Here is an 18932-nt window from a genome sequence, read left to right on the forward strand (position 1 = left end):
AAAGGGACAAGAGGCTCCCTATGGAAGTTTTCTCTTATATAGGCAGGACTTTATAAAGAAAGAGGGAAAGCCAGGAACCTGTTCACGAAAGTTCACATACCCTTAAAATTAGTAGGAATCCTATACTCATGAGGGATACCAGGTGGTTACAACGCAGAGACAAAGAGCACATGCAGCATCTCTCCATATCCTTCATTTAATATCAGGTAGTGCTTCAACCCAAACACACAGGATACATACCATAGAGAAAGGGACCTGAGGGCATCTGAGTCATGCATGGTGTGGTAGGTACAAACCTTGGCCCAGTGCAAAGGAGCAGTCAAGGGCCTGGAAGAAGGATGGTGCTGTTTCTCCTTCCCATTTCTCTTTCTTATTGGGCTTAAACTAAAGTCCATGGAAGAGAAAAGTGTTTTCAATCAGTGGAACCCATGAGGTCCCGGGGGCCTGGGAGGATAGATTTGGTTGTACAGTATTACAAAATATATTTAAGAAAAAAACAACCCAGGCCTCCCAGCAGTAGCCCAAGTGTCAGCTGGTCCAGAGGTCCGACCTCTACATCTAGGGACAGGAAAGAGGGAGAAGGTGATTGCTGGGCACTGGTGTCAGTTTATGATGGAGCAGCATAAGATTTTCCCTGTCCTGTCAGACATAGAAACATTTATAGCCCCTTACCCCTCACCCCTCAGCCCTGCTCTGCTGCAAGGAAGCTGCTGAGAGTGACAGCTGGGCACAAAGTTTCTGGTGAGACCAGGTATGGGGTCTAATGCAGTGAAGTAAGCCATTCATTTAGGACTTATTTTCACACACGGGCAAGGAAAAACCAAACTTCTGTCTCACCCTTTAGACTGAGACATTCCGAACTATACATTTACCTGTAACAAGTGTCTTGGTGCAAAACAGCCCTTAGCTTCTGCTAAGGTTTAAAGCAAAGGAAGCATGATCCAACTCTTCTCTTTCAGTCCAAGCTCCAGCTTTCGGCAAGACTGTTGCAAAAGTTTTCTAACTGAGAGGCATAAAGGTCTGTGGTGAGGAAGGCAGCTATTGAAGGAATTCCAGGAGCATGAGACTGAATTTGCAGAGCTGAGTTCTGTCAGTTTCCTTTTCTACTAGTATCTTCTTCCTTCAGAGCAAACTTCCTCCTTAAGACCTCAGAGATAAGGACAGCAGGGTCTTCCTCCTTCAATAAACTTCGGTTCCTGGAGACAAAAATAACAGCTTATGTTTATTAAATACTTGCTCTTAGGCAGTGTTTTGTGTCTTTGAATACATTATCTCATTTAGTCCTCACAACAATCTTACAAAGAAGTCTTTTCAGATGAGGAAACTGAAACAGAAGGGTTCTAGAGTCTGCCCAAAGTCACTAGGCACTCAGCCAGTAAGTAGCAATAGCAAATCTAGAGTCCAAAACCAAGCTAACTGGTTTCTTAACTAGAATGCTTTACTATTTCCTGAAATGGCTATAAGATGTGGGCAAAAGTAAAGGACTGTCAACCGGTTAGAGTTGGCCTATGGTGGCTAAAGCTTCTCCACCCACCTTCTGGTGCTATCTTTTCTTAGTAGCATTTCCCCAGGTTAGCAGGGGAAGTGACTACGGACTTGGCTATTCTGACCTTTATTAGTTATGGGGAAAAAGGTGTGCTGAGGCTTTCCTATAACCCTGCCTGCTCATCAGGGGAACTCAGATGTTTTTAATTGGAGAGAACACTTAACATGATTTCTACCCTCTTAACAAACTTCTAAGTGTATAATACATTATTGTCACCTATAGGTATAATTCTTTAATTAAAAAAAAAGTTTTCAATTTCTTTTTTACCTTTGACACCCTTCACCTATTTCTTCCATCCCCACCCTGAGCCTCTAGCAAGCACCAATCTGTTCTTTGTATCTACAAGCTTGGTTGTTTTTTTGTTTTTAATTTAGATTCCCATATAAGTGATCATATAGTTTTCTGTCTGGCTTGTTTTGCTTCGCATAATGCCCTTGAGGCATTATATTGCTGCAGATGGTAAGATTCTTATTTTTTTTTTTTTTTAAGAGATGGGGGAAAGGGCAGAGGGAAAGGGAAAGAGAACATCTTAGGCAGGCCCATACCCAGCGCAGAGCCCAACACAGGGCTCACAACCCTGAGATCATGACCTGAGCTGAAATCAAGAGTCATATGCTTAACCCACTGAGCCACCCAGGCACCCCCCCCCCCCCACCATATTTTTTAGAGAAGGGGAGAGAGGCAAATGGCAAGATTTAAATCTTTTTTAAAGGCTGAATAATACTCCAATCTGTATATATACCACAGTTTCTTTATCCATTCATCCACTGGTGGACACTTAGTTTTTCATATGCCAGCTATTGTAAATAATGCTGCGGTGAATACAGGGGTGCATACATCTTCTCAAGTGCTTTTGTTTTGGATAATACCCAGAAGTGGAATTGCTGGATCATATGGTAGGTTTTGATGGGGCAGTAGTGAGAAAGAGAAAGAGAATCTTAAGCAGCCTTCATGCCCAATTTCAAGACCCTGAGCTGAAATCAAGAGTCAGACACTTAACTGACTGAACCACCCAAGCACCCCCATGTGGTAGTTCTATTTAATTTTCTGCATACTGTTTTCCATAATGTGTGTACCAATTTATCTTGTATCTTGTAGTCAACAAGGGTTCCCTTTTCTCCACATCCTTGCCAATACTTATCTTTTTGATATAAGTCTAACGGGTATGAGGCAAAATTTGTGGTTTTGATTTGCATTTCTCTGACGATTAGGGATGCTGAGCATCTTTTCATGTGCCCATTAACATTATATGTCTTCTCTGAAAAAATGTCTGTTAAGACCCCTCTGCCCATTTTTTAATCAGACTGTGTTTTGGGTCTTGTCTTTTTCTTTCTTGCTATTGAGTTGTATGAGTTCTTTATATATTTTGGATATTAACCCTTATTAGATATATGATTTACAAATATTTTCTCCCATGCAATAGGTCGCCTTTTCATTTTGTTGGTTTCCTTTGCTGTGCAGAAGCTTTTTACTTTGATATAGTCCCACTTATTTTTGCTTTTGTTGCTTTTTAGTGTCTGGTTGAAAATATATCATTGCCATGACCTGTGTCAAGGAGCTTACTGCCTGTGTTTTCTCCTAGGAGTTTTATGGTTTCAGGTCCTAATATTCAAGTCTTTAGTATATTTTGAATTAATTTTTGCATATGGTGTGAAATAGCGGTTGAGTTTCATTCATTTGTATGTGGCTGTCCTGTTTCCCCACTCTATTGTGGAAGAGACTGTCTTTTCCCTACTCTATGTTCCTGGGTCCTGTGTTGTAAATTGACCATATATGTGTGGGTTTATTTCTGGCGTCTGTTCTCCACTGATTTGTTTTTAGGCCAATTACATATCATTTTAATTACTACAGTTTTGTAATAGAGTTTGAAATCAGGGAGCGTGATGCCTTCAGTGTTGTTCTTTCTCAAGACTGCTTTGGCTATTTGGGGTCTTTGGGGTTCCATACAAATTTTAGGATACTTCTAGTTCTGTAAAGAATGCCATTGGAGGGGCGCCTGGGTGGTTCAGTGGGTTAAAGCCTCTGCCTTCGGCTCAGGTCATGATCTCAGGGTCCTGGGATCGAGCCCCGCACTGGGCTTTCTGCTCAGTGGGGAGCCTGCTTCCTCCTCTCTCTGCCTGCTTGTGATCTCTGTCTGTCAAATAAATCTTAAAAAAAAAAAAAAAAAGCCATTGGACTTGTGATAACAATTGCATTGAATCTGTAGATTGCTTTGGGTAGTATGGATATTCTAACAATAATCTTACAATCCATGAGCACGAAATATTTGTTTCCTTTTAAAAAAAAAATATTTATTTGACAGAGAGAGACACAGCGAGAGAGGGAAAACAAGCAGGGGAGTGGGAGACAAAGCAGGGAGCCCAATGAGGGGCTTGATCCCAAGATCCTGGGATCACAACCTAAGCTGAAGGCAGATGCTCAACGACTTGAGCCACCCTGGCTCCCCATTTGTGTTTCCTTCTTTCCTTGGTATCTTATAGTTTTCAGTATACAGCTCTTTCACCTCCTTGATTAATTTTTATTCTAGGTATTTTGTTCTTTTGATGCAATTTTAATTTGGGTTGCTAATTTCTCTGATAGTCTGTCATTAGTGTATAGAAACACAACAGATTTTAACTTACTGATTTTGTATCCTGCAACATTACTGAATTTGTTTCTTCTAACAATTTTCTTGAGTTTTTAGGCTATTAGGGTATTTAGGCTATTAGGGTATAATATGTCACCCACAAATAGTGAGTTTTACTTCTTTCCAGTTTGGATGCTTTGTGGGTTTTTTTGCCTTTTTTTTTTTTTTCTTTTGCCTAATTGCTCAGGCTAGGACTTCCATTATGTTGACTGAAGTGGTAAATGGGCATCTTTTTCTTATTCTTCATCCTAGAGGAAAAGCTTTCCACTTTTACTGCTGAGTGTTATGTTAGCTGTGGGCTTGTCATATCTGGCCTTTTAAATTATGTTGAGGTATGTTCTTTCTATACCTGCTTTGTTGAAAGTTTTTCTTTTTTTTTTTTTTAAGATTTTATTTATTCGACAGAGAGATAGTATGAAAGGGAACACAGGCAAGGGGAGTTGGAAAGGGAGAAGCAGTTTTCCCGCTAAGCAGGGAGCCCGATGTGGGCTCGATCCCAGGACCCTGCGACCATGACCCAAGCCGAAGGCAGATGCTTAACAATGGAACCACCCAGGTGTGAAAGTTTTTATCACAAATGGATGTTTTATTTTCTTGAATGTTTTCTGCATCTACTGATGAATATATGGCTTTTATCCTTTATTAATGTGGTATGTCATATCGATTTGCAGATGTTGGACTATCCTTGCATTCCTTGAAAAGACCCCACTTGATCATGGTATATGATCCTGTTAAGGTATTGTTGAATTCAGTTTGCTAATATTTTGTTGAGGATTTTTGCATATATGTTCATCAGGGATATTGGCCTAGAATTTTATTTTCTGCTAGTGTCATTGTATGGTTTTGGTGTGAGGGTAATGCTGGCCTTGTAAAATGAGTTTGAAAGAGTTCCCTCATCTTCTTTTTTCGGAAGAGTTTGAGAAATATTGGTCTTCTTTTGGAAGAGTTTGGGAAGTACTGGTATTCTTTGAATGTTTGGTAGAATTCACCCAATGAAGCCATCTATATGGTCCTAGATTTTTGTTCATTGGGAGGTTTTTGATTACTGATTTAATCTCCCTACTAAAAGTAATTAGTCTGTTCAGGTTTTCTATTTCTTTATGATTCAGACTTGGTAGATTGTATGTTTCTAGGAATTTATCCATTTCTTTTAAGTTGTCCATTTGTTGGTGTATAATTTTTCACAGTAGTCTCTTATCCTTTGATATCTGTGGTACTGTAGTATGTCATTTCTGATTTTGGGTCCCCCCCATTTTTTTAGTGATTCTAACTAGAGGTTTGTCAATTTTGTTTACCTTTTTAAAGACCCATCTATTACTTTCATCTTTTCTATTTTTAGTTTCTATTTCATTTATTTCTTCTCTAATCCATGTTACTGCCTTCCTTCTACTAACTTAGGGATTCATTTGCTTTTTTTTCCTGGTTCCTTAAGGTATAAAGTTGTGTTATTTGCGAATTTTGTGTCTTGAGGTAGGCATTCACTGCTGTGAACTTCCCTCTTAGAATTGCTTTTGCTGTATCTCCTAAATTTTGGTATATTTCCATTTTGTTTGTGTCAAGGTATTTTTTTCTTTTGGTTTCTGATTTGACCCCACCCCTCACCTAGTTGTTCAGGAGATGTTGTTTAATCTCCACATATTTGTGAATTTTCCAGTTTTGTGTAACTGATTTCTAGTTTCATATCACTGTAGGTAGAAAAGATGCTTGATATTTCAGTCTTCTTAAATTTATGTGGACTTGTTTTGTGGCCTACCATATGATCTATCGTAGAAAATGTTCCATGTGCACTTGAGAATGTATATTCTGTTTTGGAAGGAATGTTTTATATATATTTGTTAACTCTGCCCAGTCTAACATGTCATTTAAGGCCAGTGTTATTTTCTGTCTGGATGATCTATTCATTGATATTAGTGGGGTACTAAAGCCCCCTGCTATTATTGTATGGTTGTTTCTCCCTTCATGTCTGTTAATATTTGCTTTATATATTCGTAAGTGTTTACAAATCTTAACATCTCTTGTTGGATTGGCCCTTTTAGCATTATATAATGCTCTGTCTTGTTACAGTCTTTGTTTTCAAGTTGACTTTTTCTGATATAAGTATAGCCACCCCAGCTTTCTTTTTGTTCCTATTTTTTCGGAGTATCTTTTTCTATCCCTTCACTTCGTTTTTACATCTAAGAGTCTCTTGTAGGCAGCATATAGGTTTTGTTTTTTAATTCATTTAGTCACTCTTGTCTTTTGATCAGAGTATTTAGTCCATTTACATTAAAGTAGAATTACTGTAAGTATCTTATTGCCATTTCATTAATTGTTTTCTGGCTATTTCTGTAGTTTCTGGCTATTTCTCTGTTCCTTTCTTCTCTTGCTCTCTTCCTTTGCGGTTTAATGACATTCTCTAGTGGTGCATTTATATTCCTTCTTATCCTTTGTGTATTTATTATAGGGTTTTGTTTTGTGGTTAAGATTAGCTTTTAAGTATAACAACTTGTATCTGTTAATCTATTTTAAGATGAAATAGTTGCCAATTTAAGATTGATCACATTCTAAAGCTCATCATTTTTACCCCCATGTTTTTGATGTCATATCTTATATCTTTTTAACCTGTGTATCCCTTAATCATTGTAATCAGTTATTTTTACTACTTTTGTCTTTTTAACCTTAAGAATAAGTGATGAATCCACTATTTTTATTATTTGTCTTCCCAGTGAGATTTACTATTTGTTATGTGTTCCTGTTACTGACTAGTGCTCTTTTCAGCTTAAAAAGAGGTCATTTTAACATTTCTGTTAAAGCTGATTTAGTGGTGATAAATTCCTTTGGAATTTTCCTTGTCTGGAAAACTTTAGTTCCGAGTAACTTTGCTAGATAAGAAGTTTTCTTCTTTCAGCATCTTGAATATATTATGTTACTCCCTTCTGGCCTGCAAAGTATCTGTTGTAGAACATGCTGACAGTCTTATGGGGGTTCCCTTTTACATATGTTATTTTTCACTCGCTGCTTTTAGGGTCTCTTTGGGTTAGTCTTATTTGCAACTCTCTGGGCCTCCTGGATCTGGATGTCTGTTTGCTTCCCCACATTAGGGACATTTTCAACCATTCTGTTTTCTTTAGAAAAGATTTTATTTATTTAAGAGTGAGAGAAAGTGCAGGCACAAGTTGGGGGAGGGGCAGAGGGAGAAGCAGCAGGCTCAATCCCAGGACCCTGGGATCATGACCTGAGCCAAAGGCAGACACTTAACTGACTAAGCCACCCAGGTGCCTCTCAGCCATTCTACTTTCAAATAAGATGTCTGTACCTTTCTCTTCTTTTGGGAGCCCTATAATGAGAACATTAGTCCATTTGATGTTGTCCTATAAGTTCCTTAAGCTATCTTTACTTTTTTTTTTTTTTGTCTTTTCCATTCTTTTTTCTACTTGCTGCTCTGATTGGGGGAGTTCCACTGCTTTGTGTTTGAGTTCACTTATCCTTTCTTCTATTTCACTAGAGGGGTTCAGAGCAAATACATGAATTTTGTAGTTCGGTTATTGTGTTCATCAGCTCTGTGACTTCTATTTAGTACTTCAGTGTATTTTCCATCTCTTTGTTGAAGTTCTTTGTTCATCCATTGTCCCTGGTTTGGTGAGCATCTTTATGACCTTTACTTTGAATTATCTTTATCAGGCAGATTACTTATCTGTTATTAAGATTTTTTTCCCAGAGGTTTTTATGAGAGATCTAGAATTCATAGTAAAACGTTCACATCACAAGGGAATCATGGGAACAAAACCAACTCCAGATTGGGGTAGGTTTGAGTCACCTAATAAATACATCAAAAAAAAATGTCCTAGATATCTGGAAAATAGGTGCTTTAAATTCTAGTGATTGATAAGATCAATCTGTCACATTTCTGAATCTCTGCTGAGGGTGCTATTTTCTCACTTTTAGTCATCAACCCAGCTCTCCATTAACAAAGGAAAAAAGATCTCCAGACGTAAGGCCCACTCCTTGGTGGGTTCTGCTTTAGTAAGTTTAAGGTGTATTTGTAACAAATCTTAGCAATTCTGCTGGGCAGCCAGGTTTAGAGTCTCTAATATGTCTGGATTTGGAAAGTTGGTTTGCATAAGGGACCACTGTATTTTAAAGCAGAAACCCCAAGTTTATTAAATTCTCCTTCCATCAAAAAAAGTATCATTTTGAGATGCTAAAATAATTATTATATAACCCCATTTTGAAGGGTGGCACATGGGGATACTTGTCTCTAGCAGTTTAAGAACTGAAGTGGTAAAGCACCCCCCCCGACTTTGCCCCAGGACAAAAGTTAAATTAGACAAGGCTTCTTGTAAAATTTCAACTAATGATTGGCTTAGATCACACCAACCAAATGTAAAATGTTCTTTTCTCAAATTGGAGCCCCAGGTGTGATTAAGCAGGCAAGCTTTCTGAATGAAGTAGTACATAGCTACTACTGAGGACTTTGTAAATTCTATTAGATCACTGGCCACAGGTGACTTAAACAGTAAACACACTACCAGACCTCCTTATCACATACTTACAGATCTTGGCTCTGTTTCATCCGGTGAAAGTCCTTCAGGATCCCCATCATATCTGCAAAGCTGCTGGCCTTGGACAGAGAGACACAGTCATCCTCTTCAGACGAGCTGCAGGTAGCTTTGTGTTCTGGTTTGCAACATTCAGGGCTGGCAGAACAAAGCAGGGGGACTGATGGAAGCTCAGGGACCTCTACCTCGGTCTCCTCGGTGATGTCACTAATGACAAAGGAAGTTGTAGAGTGGAATGAGGATCCAAAACAAGGTAAGGGAGAAGAGACATTTGAACTTCCTGGAGATAAGAAATCTGGCGTTAATGAAGCCGAAGCTGAAAGAGAAAACAATAGGCATGGATGGACATTGGGACTAGAATACAGCAGTAATACCTTCTCCCCACAAGCAGTGCCTATCAGACATTCATTTCCTGGGCTTGACATGACATTCTGGGAGAGCCCAGGATGCTATCTGTAAGCCAGTGGGGGATTCCTCCATTACTCTCCCCTCTCAGGATCTAAAAATGGGAAAGTACTGAGCATGTCCGGTGTTTTGGGAGTGTGGAAAAACCCACCACATAAAGGCTTAGTCTTCTAAAAGCTTCATTCTGCAGGAGCCTGTGGACAGCCCTATTTCTACCAAAGCAACAGTGACAGAACCAAGGTCAGAATGTGTCCTTTTCTCTAACTGGGCTAGTGCTTCTAACTGTGCTCCTATCTGTGACTAGAAGAAACAGAAAAAAATAGAATAGTGACAGTCCTCCTAGGTTTTCAAATCTTGTAAGAATTTCCAAAACAAAAAATTCTTAGTTTCATTTTTCAGGATGACAAAAATGTAGCCAATACATAAATGGAAAAGTCAAGTACAATGCCTCTATTAAACTGCCATATGAGTGAATTAAATATATGAGAACTGCAAAGAACACCATGATTTTCATGTGTTCTACCAAGAGGTAAGATTTGGGGGCTATAACTTTAAGTTGACAAGAAGCAAAAAAGTGAGAATGTATAGAAGGAACAGGATGGGCAGCTTGGGAAAGAGCCAATGTTTGTGTTTCATGTACTGGGTCAAGGCAGACTCCCATCTATTTCTAGTGGTGGTTCTGCCTGAACTGCAGACAGACAGGTGGAGGGACGGAGAGGTAATCTCTGGTAGAACAAGGAAAGGGAATATATGTAGATAGAAGACAGCTTAAAGGGGATCTCTCTCTTAATGGGGGGGGGTGTCCTTATTTCTCATTGAAAAGGGAAGCTGCCTAAGACTCACATGGAAGATGTAATCTTAAAGACACTTGATAGAGGGTATTGGTTTTTGTAGCCAAGGGAGTGAATCTGCAGGGGCCGGGGGTGGGGTGGGGTGTTGTCATAGGTTAAGTGAAGATTTTGTTCCTAATCAAACCAGTCAGCCCAAAATGGCTGATGGAAACAATCCAAGGAGTACTATAGGCCAGCCAGGCCTCGGGACAACCACAGAGCCTTGGGCCTGTCTCCCTGGACTATGGACCACCATTTTCCTACCCTTCTCCTATACCAAAAGCCAGGGGGAAAGGAACAGCCTGCTAAATTCTGGCGCTAACTCTGGGGCTCCTACCTGCATCAGCTGCCACTATCTTAGCAATCTGGCTGCGCAGGTGGCTCAGCTCATCCTGCAGCTCTGTGGTGCGGGTTAGGGCTGGCAGGGCTGGCTTCTTCAAGGCCAGAAGCCTCTCCTCGGACCCACGCAGGTTGGGCACTGAGGCATTGCGCTGCATGACAATCAAAGGGCTGGGTTTCCAGGTATGCCTCAGGGGCCGTGTGTCACTTCTGGATCAGGGAAAACAAGTATGTCAGAGACAGCCGGCCACTGCGTCCCTTCTAAAACTTCTGCTCCCACTCAGCCCACAGCTTTTGTTCCTACTGCCCTCGGCCCTCCATAAGCACTCCCCCTATTGGCTGCCACCTCATGTGGGAAGGAGCTCCCTGTTTCCCAGCAGACCAGCTACTGCCTCAGCTACCTGACCCGGGCATATGTCTCCTCTTCATCCGCAGCAATCCAGGCGATGTCAGCCAGAGTAGGGACTGGGGGTACATCCCTCAGACACAGATCAGAGATGTTGGGCAGGGTCTACAGGCAAGCAAAAGTCATCAAAAAACATTTGTTGACATCAAGAGACTATCAAAGACTGCGAAACACATGGGAGGGGCACCTAAGTATCAGGAAGGCTTCCTAGAGAGGGGAGAAGACAGTTCCTGGTTGGAAAAAGGACAGAAGAGATTACAAGTAGTTCAGCACACCTAGACAGACAGGGTAGAGGGTGGTTTGCAAGAGGCAGGAAAGCGAATTAAAAACTTTGATTCTAAGACCAATAATAAGCCACTGGAAGATTTTAAGTAACAATCAGATTTTGAAAGATTACTCTGGCTGCTGTGTGGAACCTGCATGAGAGTGAAATATCAGTTATGAGGCTGTTATATCTTCCAAGCAAAACATGGTGGCCTAGAGCAGGCCTCCATGGGACCTATTTTTACATATAAAGTTTTATTGGAAAGTTACACCCATTCATTTCTATATCGTCTGTGATATTTTTTAAGCTGCAGAAGTGAGTAGTTTTAACAGCAGTTATGGCCCCCACACTAAAATATTTACTATTTGGCCTCTTAAAACATTTGCTGACCCCTAGTTGGAGCAAAGGTGTCTTCAGTGGGACTGGTGAGAGTTACCTTTCAACAGAGATGGCCACTAAGAGCACCTTGTTTTCTCCAGCTATGAAAATACAGGTACAGGACATCAACACAAAGTTTCTTGGGCTAGCTCTTTACAACACCTCCGTAGCTAATTGGGATCTACACTGTTATAGCAACGCTGTTTTAAGTAAACTTCATCATTTTATTATTTGGATTTAAATAAAAAGATGATTAATTATATCAAAAGAATAAGAGGATTCCTTAAAGTAGCCTCTCAACCCAGATAACAAAACAACCAGGGAACAGACAAGGCTGAGTGACTTTATGTTAAATGAAAGATCAGGAGGATTCAATCATGCTATGATTGTAACAAAGTAAAAAAACAAAAACAAAAAACACCCACATACATTTAGAAAAAGATGGAAAGTAACTATACCAAAATATTAACAGGCACCTGGGTGGCTCAGTTGGTTAAGCAACTGCCTTCAGTTCAGGTCATGATCCTGAAGTCCAAGGATCAAGTCCCGCACTGGGCTCCCTGCTCAGTCACTGCCTCTGACTTCTCCCCTCTCATGCTCTTTCTCTCAAATAAATAAAATCTTTAAAAAATTACTATTTTGTGTGATGAGTACATGATTATATATGATTTCCTATTTTTCACTTTTCATAATTTTAGTATTTCTATATGGGTAAATTTAAAAAAATTAATCTGCAAGATTGCCTTAAATAATTAAGGTAATTACAACAGAAATCCAGGGACAATTTCTCAAAAACTCACCTACACATGAGTTAAATTCAGATGTTTCTGCTATAGACGGTAGGTGGATCAGGAGTTGACAGCTCTAGCTTTTAGACAGGGAACCTGGGTCTCACAGGAGCAACGTGATGCTCCAGGGTTACACAGGAAAGGACTTCCACTGACCCAGAAGTTAACTGCTAAAATGGGCCATTTAGGGGAAGCCTCCATTTGTTTTCCTTCCCAGAATGCTGCTCCCCTATTGAAAATTAAATGAGTCAACACATATAAGGTATTTAGTACAGTGCCTGGCACACAGTATGTGCTCAGTAAGCGTTAGGTAGCATTACTAATACTATTCACGCATACTCCTGCCCTTACCATCCCTGCCCAGCAGCATTTGGGCAGAGGACTGAAGAGGTGACGGCCAAGTGTGGGGGCAACATCCATCGAGTCCCTCACACTTCCTAGCTGTGCTTCCCTTTGTTTCTGATGCTTGAGGCAGCTAGGACCACATCCTGCCCATGCCCTTTAGGCAATTCTGGGTAACTGGCAATCTGGGTCACAGTACAGCCACCCCATACCACATACTTCCAACTCCATTCCTGATTCTAATACCAGCCCTGACACCATTTCTGACTCCAGGATGAGTTTCTACGATTTCACAGCTCAGCATCTGATACAGACACTCAGCCTCCTTCATTTGTTTCCACTGGGCCCATGTTTTTTCAGGCATATATTTCTGTTTCCTCTGTGTAGGCAGAAAGCTGGTACTTCTCTTGCGTCCCAGTTCCCCAAACACATCTTAAGCATCTAGCCTGCAGCTGGTTCTTAATGACTAGTTCTTAGAGGGAGGTAGCTGGGACTAATAACTGCTACTTAGCTTTCCACTGCAGAAGTGGGGGGAGCGCTCAGACATGCGCCAGCAAGAATGTGCTGTGAGTGGGTGCTAATGGCCCTAGACACAGAGATAAGCCTTAAGTGCTCTGGTAAAGGAGTGGCCAGACTGAGCCAGAAAGAAAAGGATGGGGAGTAATGGCCTCAGGGATACACAAAAATAGGTGGCTAAGCAGTCAAGTCTTGGGGCTGGTAAAAGCAGAGTTTGACTCAGTCACACAGCACTCAGTGTCCCACGTAGAGACCTGCCAGGGTTGCAAGCAAACACCTCAGGGCAGAGACATGGCTACTCTGGGAATGTGGCTTGGCAAGGGCCTTTGGCTGACGCTGATGAACGAGACTGCAGGAGCCTAATGAAATCTTAGTCACTTAGTGGCACCAAAGATGCAAGGTTTTTATTTATGAACAGACTGGAAGTCTGATGTGGTCAGAGTTTTGTGTGCACTCAGGAAGGCACAGTGACCAGTATCCATTATATGCACTTAATAAGTATTTCCTGACAAAATGAAAAAGTGATCAAGAAAGCCACCTGCCTTAGCAACACCAAGCAGTGTGGGGCACAGAGCAGCACCATCCTCCCATAGCCTCTGAGCCTCTACTTACCCTGCCCTTTCAGTACACTTACCTCGAAGGATGCCCGGGGACATGGCTTCAGGGGCAGGTTGGTCCCAATTCTTCTCACTACACTGCGAGCAGCCCCATGTGGCTTGTTTTGCCAGATTGGGATGGTCTAAAGGAGAGAGACGAGTCTCAGAGACAGGTCCAACTACTGTTCCATTCTACCCCCTCCCCTTTAGAAGGGAGACTGAAGTCTCCAATCCCAGGGACAGGGCACTGTGTATGAGTCAAGTCTCAGTATAAGTGAGGGCAGGTTCAAGTCAAGGCATGGTAAAAGGATCCAGGGAAGGTGAGAGGAATTAGTTGAGTGTAGGGATCATAGAGGTTTCCCTCTCTTCCCTCCACCCAGAAAGGCAGAAACACATTGACTCCTTAACTGCCCCCAAGACCACACTCAGTTTTGCCTGTTGGGAGCAGGCGGTGGGGTTATGTAGAAGAGTCGCCTCCAGGGGAAAGGTAGAATTAACTGGAGAGTCTCAGAATTTCCTACAGAATTTCAGCAGGCCCAGTGCTCAACCCTTCCCTACCACAGCCCTGCCCTGGGAATGCCCCTTACCACATTGGCTTCCATCCCGGACATTTCAACCAGCTCCTGCACTTGAAGGACAAGGCAGCCACAGGGCAGCTCTGGGGGCTTGGGGAGGCTGGAGGCGTGATTTCTTCATATCAGGCCATCTTTAAGGAACACCAGATTTCCCTTCCTGTGAAACAACCCCCACAGTGGAGACTCAATGGCCACCACACAAGCCCCACGAAAACCAGGTCCTTGCAGAGCCACGACCAACACCAAGGTTTCTCTGATGTTTCACAGGGGAGAAAAACAACCCAAGAGGCTGCCCTCCTCCAACAATGGCTCTAAATCCAGACCCTTGAAGGTTCTGTCCCAGACCTGTGGCATGAGCTTGGCCAACTCTGGGATCTTCCGGATCCCTTGGGTTTCCTGAGGCATTACTTACAGAGATGTAAACAGAACTTTCTTGGTAGTTTAAAAGCCAAACTAGGTACCGCTCAAACCCAGCATTCATTCTTGAAGACAGGGTGTAAAAGTCCCAGCATGTGCCACCGAGCCTAGCACTGCTGAGTCTTGGCAAGGGGGAGAGGTGAAGTAGACAAGAGGAGAATAAACCACCAGCTCTTGTCAATCTCCATCTACTGGGCTACAGGGAAGAGAGCCAACAATTTTCATCCTGTTTAGCCATCTACTGGTCTTGCAGCCTTACGAAAGTCCCATAACTTTTCTGAATGTTGGTTTTTCCATATGTAAAAAGAGGACAAGAGCAGCCATCCTAGATTACCTTAAAGATCAATCAGTGAAATAGGGTAAGATTTTAAAGTGCTTAATGAACTGTTAAAACACAACACAGACGATGGCATCACTCCTGATTGTATTCTTCACAGCTGCTCTGACATGGTGAGCAGATGCAATCAATGAATTCACTCCCTTCTTCATCAAACATAACAATACCTGCTCTGTGGCAGGCCCTGTGCTGGGTACTGCAGGGGCTACGGAAGGAGTAAGACACATCCATGCTCTCAAGGAACACACAATATGAAGAGATATAGGACTTGAATACACAAGTCTAGCAAAGGCTGAATATCACTCTTAAGAAAGGTACACTGAGCAGGTGGCCAGGTGAATTCAGGCCCCTGGCCCCAAGGCCTCATGGTGAGTTCAGAGGGGGTAGGAAGGGATGAAAAACAGCAACAAAAGCACAGGTCCAGGACAGGACGGCGAGAGAGGCATAAAGAGTAGCACAGGTATACCGGGGGTCAAGTCATGAGGGCTGGGAACGCTCAGGGAAGAAGTCACTGGGGAACGAAGGACAGGCTCTGAACAGGGGATGGGCTGAAATCTCCCTTGCAGGATTTCTCTTTCACCTGTGGGAGAGGAGTTGTTACTCACATTAGGATACAAATGCCATACAAATGCGGAAAGGAAGCTGGAGAGAGGAACTGTCTTAAGGTTACTCAGTGGCCACGCCAGTAGAAAGCACTTCAAGTCTGATCCAGATTCTGCTGCCTTCTGCATGGGCTCAGCTCCGTGCAGTTCAAGCCTTTTATCAAAGTTCGTGTGTGTGCCAGGCTCCGTGCTGAATATCACGGCCTGCCACGAGTTTCACACAACAGTGCTTCCCTGTGTTTCTCACTCTAGACACTACAATCACTTCCTCTCCAAACTTACCTCCAAAGACTCAGGCCTAAGGCAACAGCCAGAGGGATCTTTCTAGGACACAGAGTTCCTATGTTTAACCCTATCCCCACCCCACCCCACCCCACTATAGCCAACAGGGTAACATCCAGATGGGATGGCCTGCAGGGTCCTCCACAATCAGGCCCAACCTAACTAAACCAAACTCCAAGGCCTACAACTGGGCCCCTATACACTTGACAGCCACACCTCCCACGTTCCCCTTGCCCTTCAGTCATGCTGGCCACCTCTCGGCTCCTCTCCACAGATCCAATCTGCCTGAAACACCAGCACCTTCTTCACCAAGCTCATTCTTCCTCATGCCTCAGAGCTCAAGCATCACCTGCCCTCCCCCAGCACCCCACGTTTCCTTCCCAGTTCTCTCACAGTAGTAATTAGAGCCCGCGTAATCAGCTGTCTGTCGCAGGGCAGGCGCTTCCCCAGGCACAGCACAGTGCCTGCCTAGTCCCCAGTGAGCACTTCAACGTTTGCTCACGAACGAAGGAGAACTCTGGCTTAGCCTTCACCTCCCTCCCGCCCCAAGTGTCATCCACTAGAAGACTTCCTCCAGTTCGATGGCAACGCAGGTTGTGTCTCAGCACCCCTACGTTCCCACGACCCTTTTCCAGGCCGCTGTCATGGCCTGTTCACACACGCTCTCCCGCAGAAAACTCGGGGCTCCCCCGGGGCAGGGTTTGCTCTCATCACCCCGGCACCGAGCGCCCCACCGAGGTCGCCGCACTCGGTAGAACTTGGCGAGGGACAGCCCGCGTGAGCCCCAAGCGGCTGCACGGGGGGCGCCGCTGCAGGGACCTTGCCCGGGACCCGCCTCCCCTCCCCCGTAACGGTCCGATCCCAAAGGGCCAAGGTCGGCCAAGTTCTCGCCGCCGGCCCTGGTGGCCCTCGGACCCACGAGCCCGGGTCCGGGTCCCGAAGAAGCGACGAGGTCGAAGTGGCCTGGCTGGTCGAGGAGCGCAGCCGAAACGATAAGCTTCTGCTGTAGCACAGCCACCGAAGCTGGGTGACTCGGGCGAGCAACTACCCCCCGGGCAGAGTCCTCCCACCCTCAGCCGAGCGAGGCGGACAACACGGGCTCCCGCGAGAACTGACGAGGGAAGAGGAGCCGCGGGCTCCACACAGCGCCTGGCACTAGGCCGCGTCGACAGTCGGGCTGGGAGACCGCGCACCCGCCTCCGGAGCGGCACTCGGTCCTAGTCTCACCTCAGACTCCGGCTCCGGGACTCACTCACCTCACGGCCCCTCCTACCCCAGCGGGCCGCCCAGCCTCATCCGCCCTCACTTCCGCTGACCCGCCCCCGGAAGCGATCCATCGCGCCTGCGCAGCGAACGACGAGTCCCCGCGCGCCCTCGGAAGGCGGACCGCGGCTTCGGCGGGGGCGGGGCGGGGCGGGGCTGAGGGCGGCCTCACGCGGGGATCCCGAGGAAGGGGACACGCCCACCCCCAAGACCACGCCCGCGCTGGCCCAGGCCTTGGGAAAAGTTGACGGCGCTTGGAGATCCCCGCGGCCTAATTGGCCGCTTCCGCCACTGGTCTCCGCTTCCGCCACTGGTCTCCGCCTCCTTGCTCTTCTCCTAGGGTAGTCCTGATCCGACCTCTAGCGGCGGAGGCCTGACTACATCTCTGCCCGGACCCCAAGTTGTGTGGCGTCTGCTGTCCCTACGCTTAGGCACACTTGAGAATCCTTCCCCTGGCGTTCCAGGCCCTCTGGACCTACCTCTTGCCTCGCCTCATCTCGCTTGTCCGCTTTTCACACTCCCAGCTTCCCAGCCAAGAGCCTCGACAATCTTCTGTCCAACAAGAAGCCTCTTTCTCCTCTGACTACTGCCCTTTAGCTCTTCGTAGCTTGCTCGCTCGCTCTCCCTCTCTCTCTCTCTCTCACACACACACACACACATACACACACACACGCGGTAGATTGAGTGAGATAGTAGATCGATGGGCAAGACGCCAGAGGCACTGGGACAGAGACCCACATTCCTTCCAGGCTCACTCACCCACTCCCTCTTCCCGCTTAGACCCCCTCGGTCCTGGTCCTGGTCCTAGTCCTAGTCCCGGTCTCCACGGCATCCAGGCCTGGGTCACGTGCTCTCCTCTGCCCTCAGCATACAGCTGTGCCTGGCTCCCCGGCTGCAGTTCTTGGGTCTCAAAGCCTGCAATCCCAGCTGCCGGCGGACAGGCTGGCTTCACAGCGGGGACAGCGTCGGGCAGTCCACACAGGACCTCTTGCTCAGAACTTCGCACTTGCTTTAACGCTCTGCTGTTGCCCTCTTGAATGTGTGTGTGTCTAAACTAACAAGGGGCCCTGCAGTTTTCAGTTTGCACTAGAGCCTGCAAATTACATAGCTGTCCTACCCAGGGACCTCAGCGGTCCACCCTGATCCTTACCATATTTAAAATGACGAGGGCTGACTTCCAGGTCCAGCCTTCTTTCCAGGATGGCAAATTGTTGTTTAATCATTGATTCTCCTCCCTGTTCAACGGCAGATCTTGCAAATCACCCTTTCCTGGGGGTGCTAGATGCTGCCTTGTTGCTCCATCCAGATCACCTCTACCCTCCCAGCGAACCCAGCTTCCGGCTGCTGTGCCGGCTTCACAGAGCTGCCCCCTTCTCTGGAAAATTGCACTTCCAACAGGGAGCCAGCAGGCGCTAAACTGGGAATTTACTCCCCCTCCCAAGTCAATGACTGACACAGGGTACCAAAGACAGGTTGTACTCAGTGGTGAAGCTTATGTTCCAGAAGCCTTGCCCCGTGATCATGCCCAGGCTAGGATTTGATACTCTAGTCCTGCTTAGCATCTTTCCTTCTCCTATTCTTCATTACTCCTTTCTTTTAATTAAAAAATTTTAAAGGCTTTTTAAAAAGAGACTTTATTTTCTTAAAGTAAGCTTTACACCCAACATGGATCTTGAACTCACAACCTTGAGATCAAGAGTCACATGCTCCTGCAACTGAGCCAGCTAGGCTCCCCTTTTCCACCTCTTCTTATACAGGTCTTTCCCTGAAGCGTACTCCCTTAAAAAAAAAAAAAAAATTACCTAAGGCCTACCTTAGGCTCTGTTTCTAAGAAATGGGTAATTAACTTCAGAATGTTTCTCATCAGATTCTAAAAACAGT

The 18932-nt window shown here is 44.8% G+C and overlaps 1 protein-coding gene across 4 annotated transcripts; it reads right to left on the reverse strand.

The window, feature by feature from the left end:
• Nucleotides 1-180: 180 nt before the first annotated feature.
• On the reverse strand, nucleotides 181-17631 carry MTFR1L (mitochondrial fission regulator 1 like). 4 transcript variants are annotated; one of them, XM_046002624.1, is made up of 7 exons: nucleotides 17531-17631; nucleotides 14163-14307; nucleotides 13614-13718; nucleotides 10686-10795; nucleotides 10283-10494; nucleotides 8705-8990; nucleotides 181-1196 (listed from the first exon to the last, which is right to left on the reverse strand). In XM_046002624.1, exons 2-7 carry the CDS (start codon nucleotides 14184-14186, stop codon nucleotides 1091-1093), a joined length of 843 nt encoding a protein of 280 aa, XP_045858580.1. In that variant the 5' UTR covers nucleotides 14187-14307; nucleotides 17531-17631; the 3' UTR covers nucleotides 181-1090. The 4 variants fall into 4 exon arrangements, with proteins under 4 accessions (XP_045858580.1, XP_045858559.1, XP_045858576.1 ...); XM_046002603.1 differs by having other exon boundaries at nucleotides 8705-9026; nucleotides 17531-17625; XM_046002620.1 differs by lacking the exon at nucleotides 17531-17631 and adding an exon at nucleotides 17045-17143 and having other exon boundaries at nucleotides 8705-9026.
• Nucleotides 17632-18932: the final 1301 nt, after the last annotated feature.

The sequence above is a fragment of the Meles meles genome, chromosome 1 (genome assembly GCF_922984935.1).
Source record: "Meles meles chromosome 1, mMelMel3.1 paternal haplotype, whole genome shotgun sequence".
In the NCBI taxonomy this organism is placed as follows: Eukaryota; Metazoa; Chordata; class Mammalia; order Carnivora; family Mustelidae; genus Meles; species Meles meles.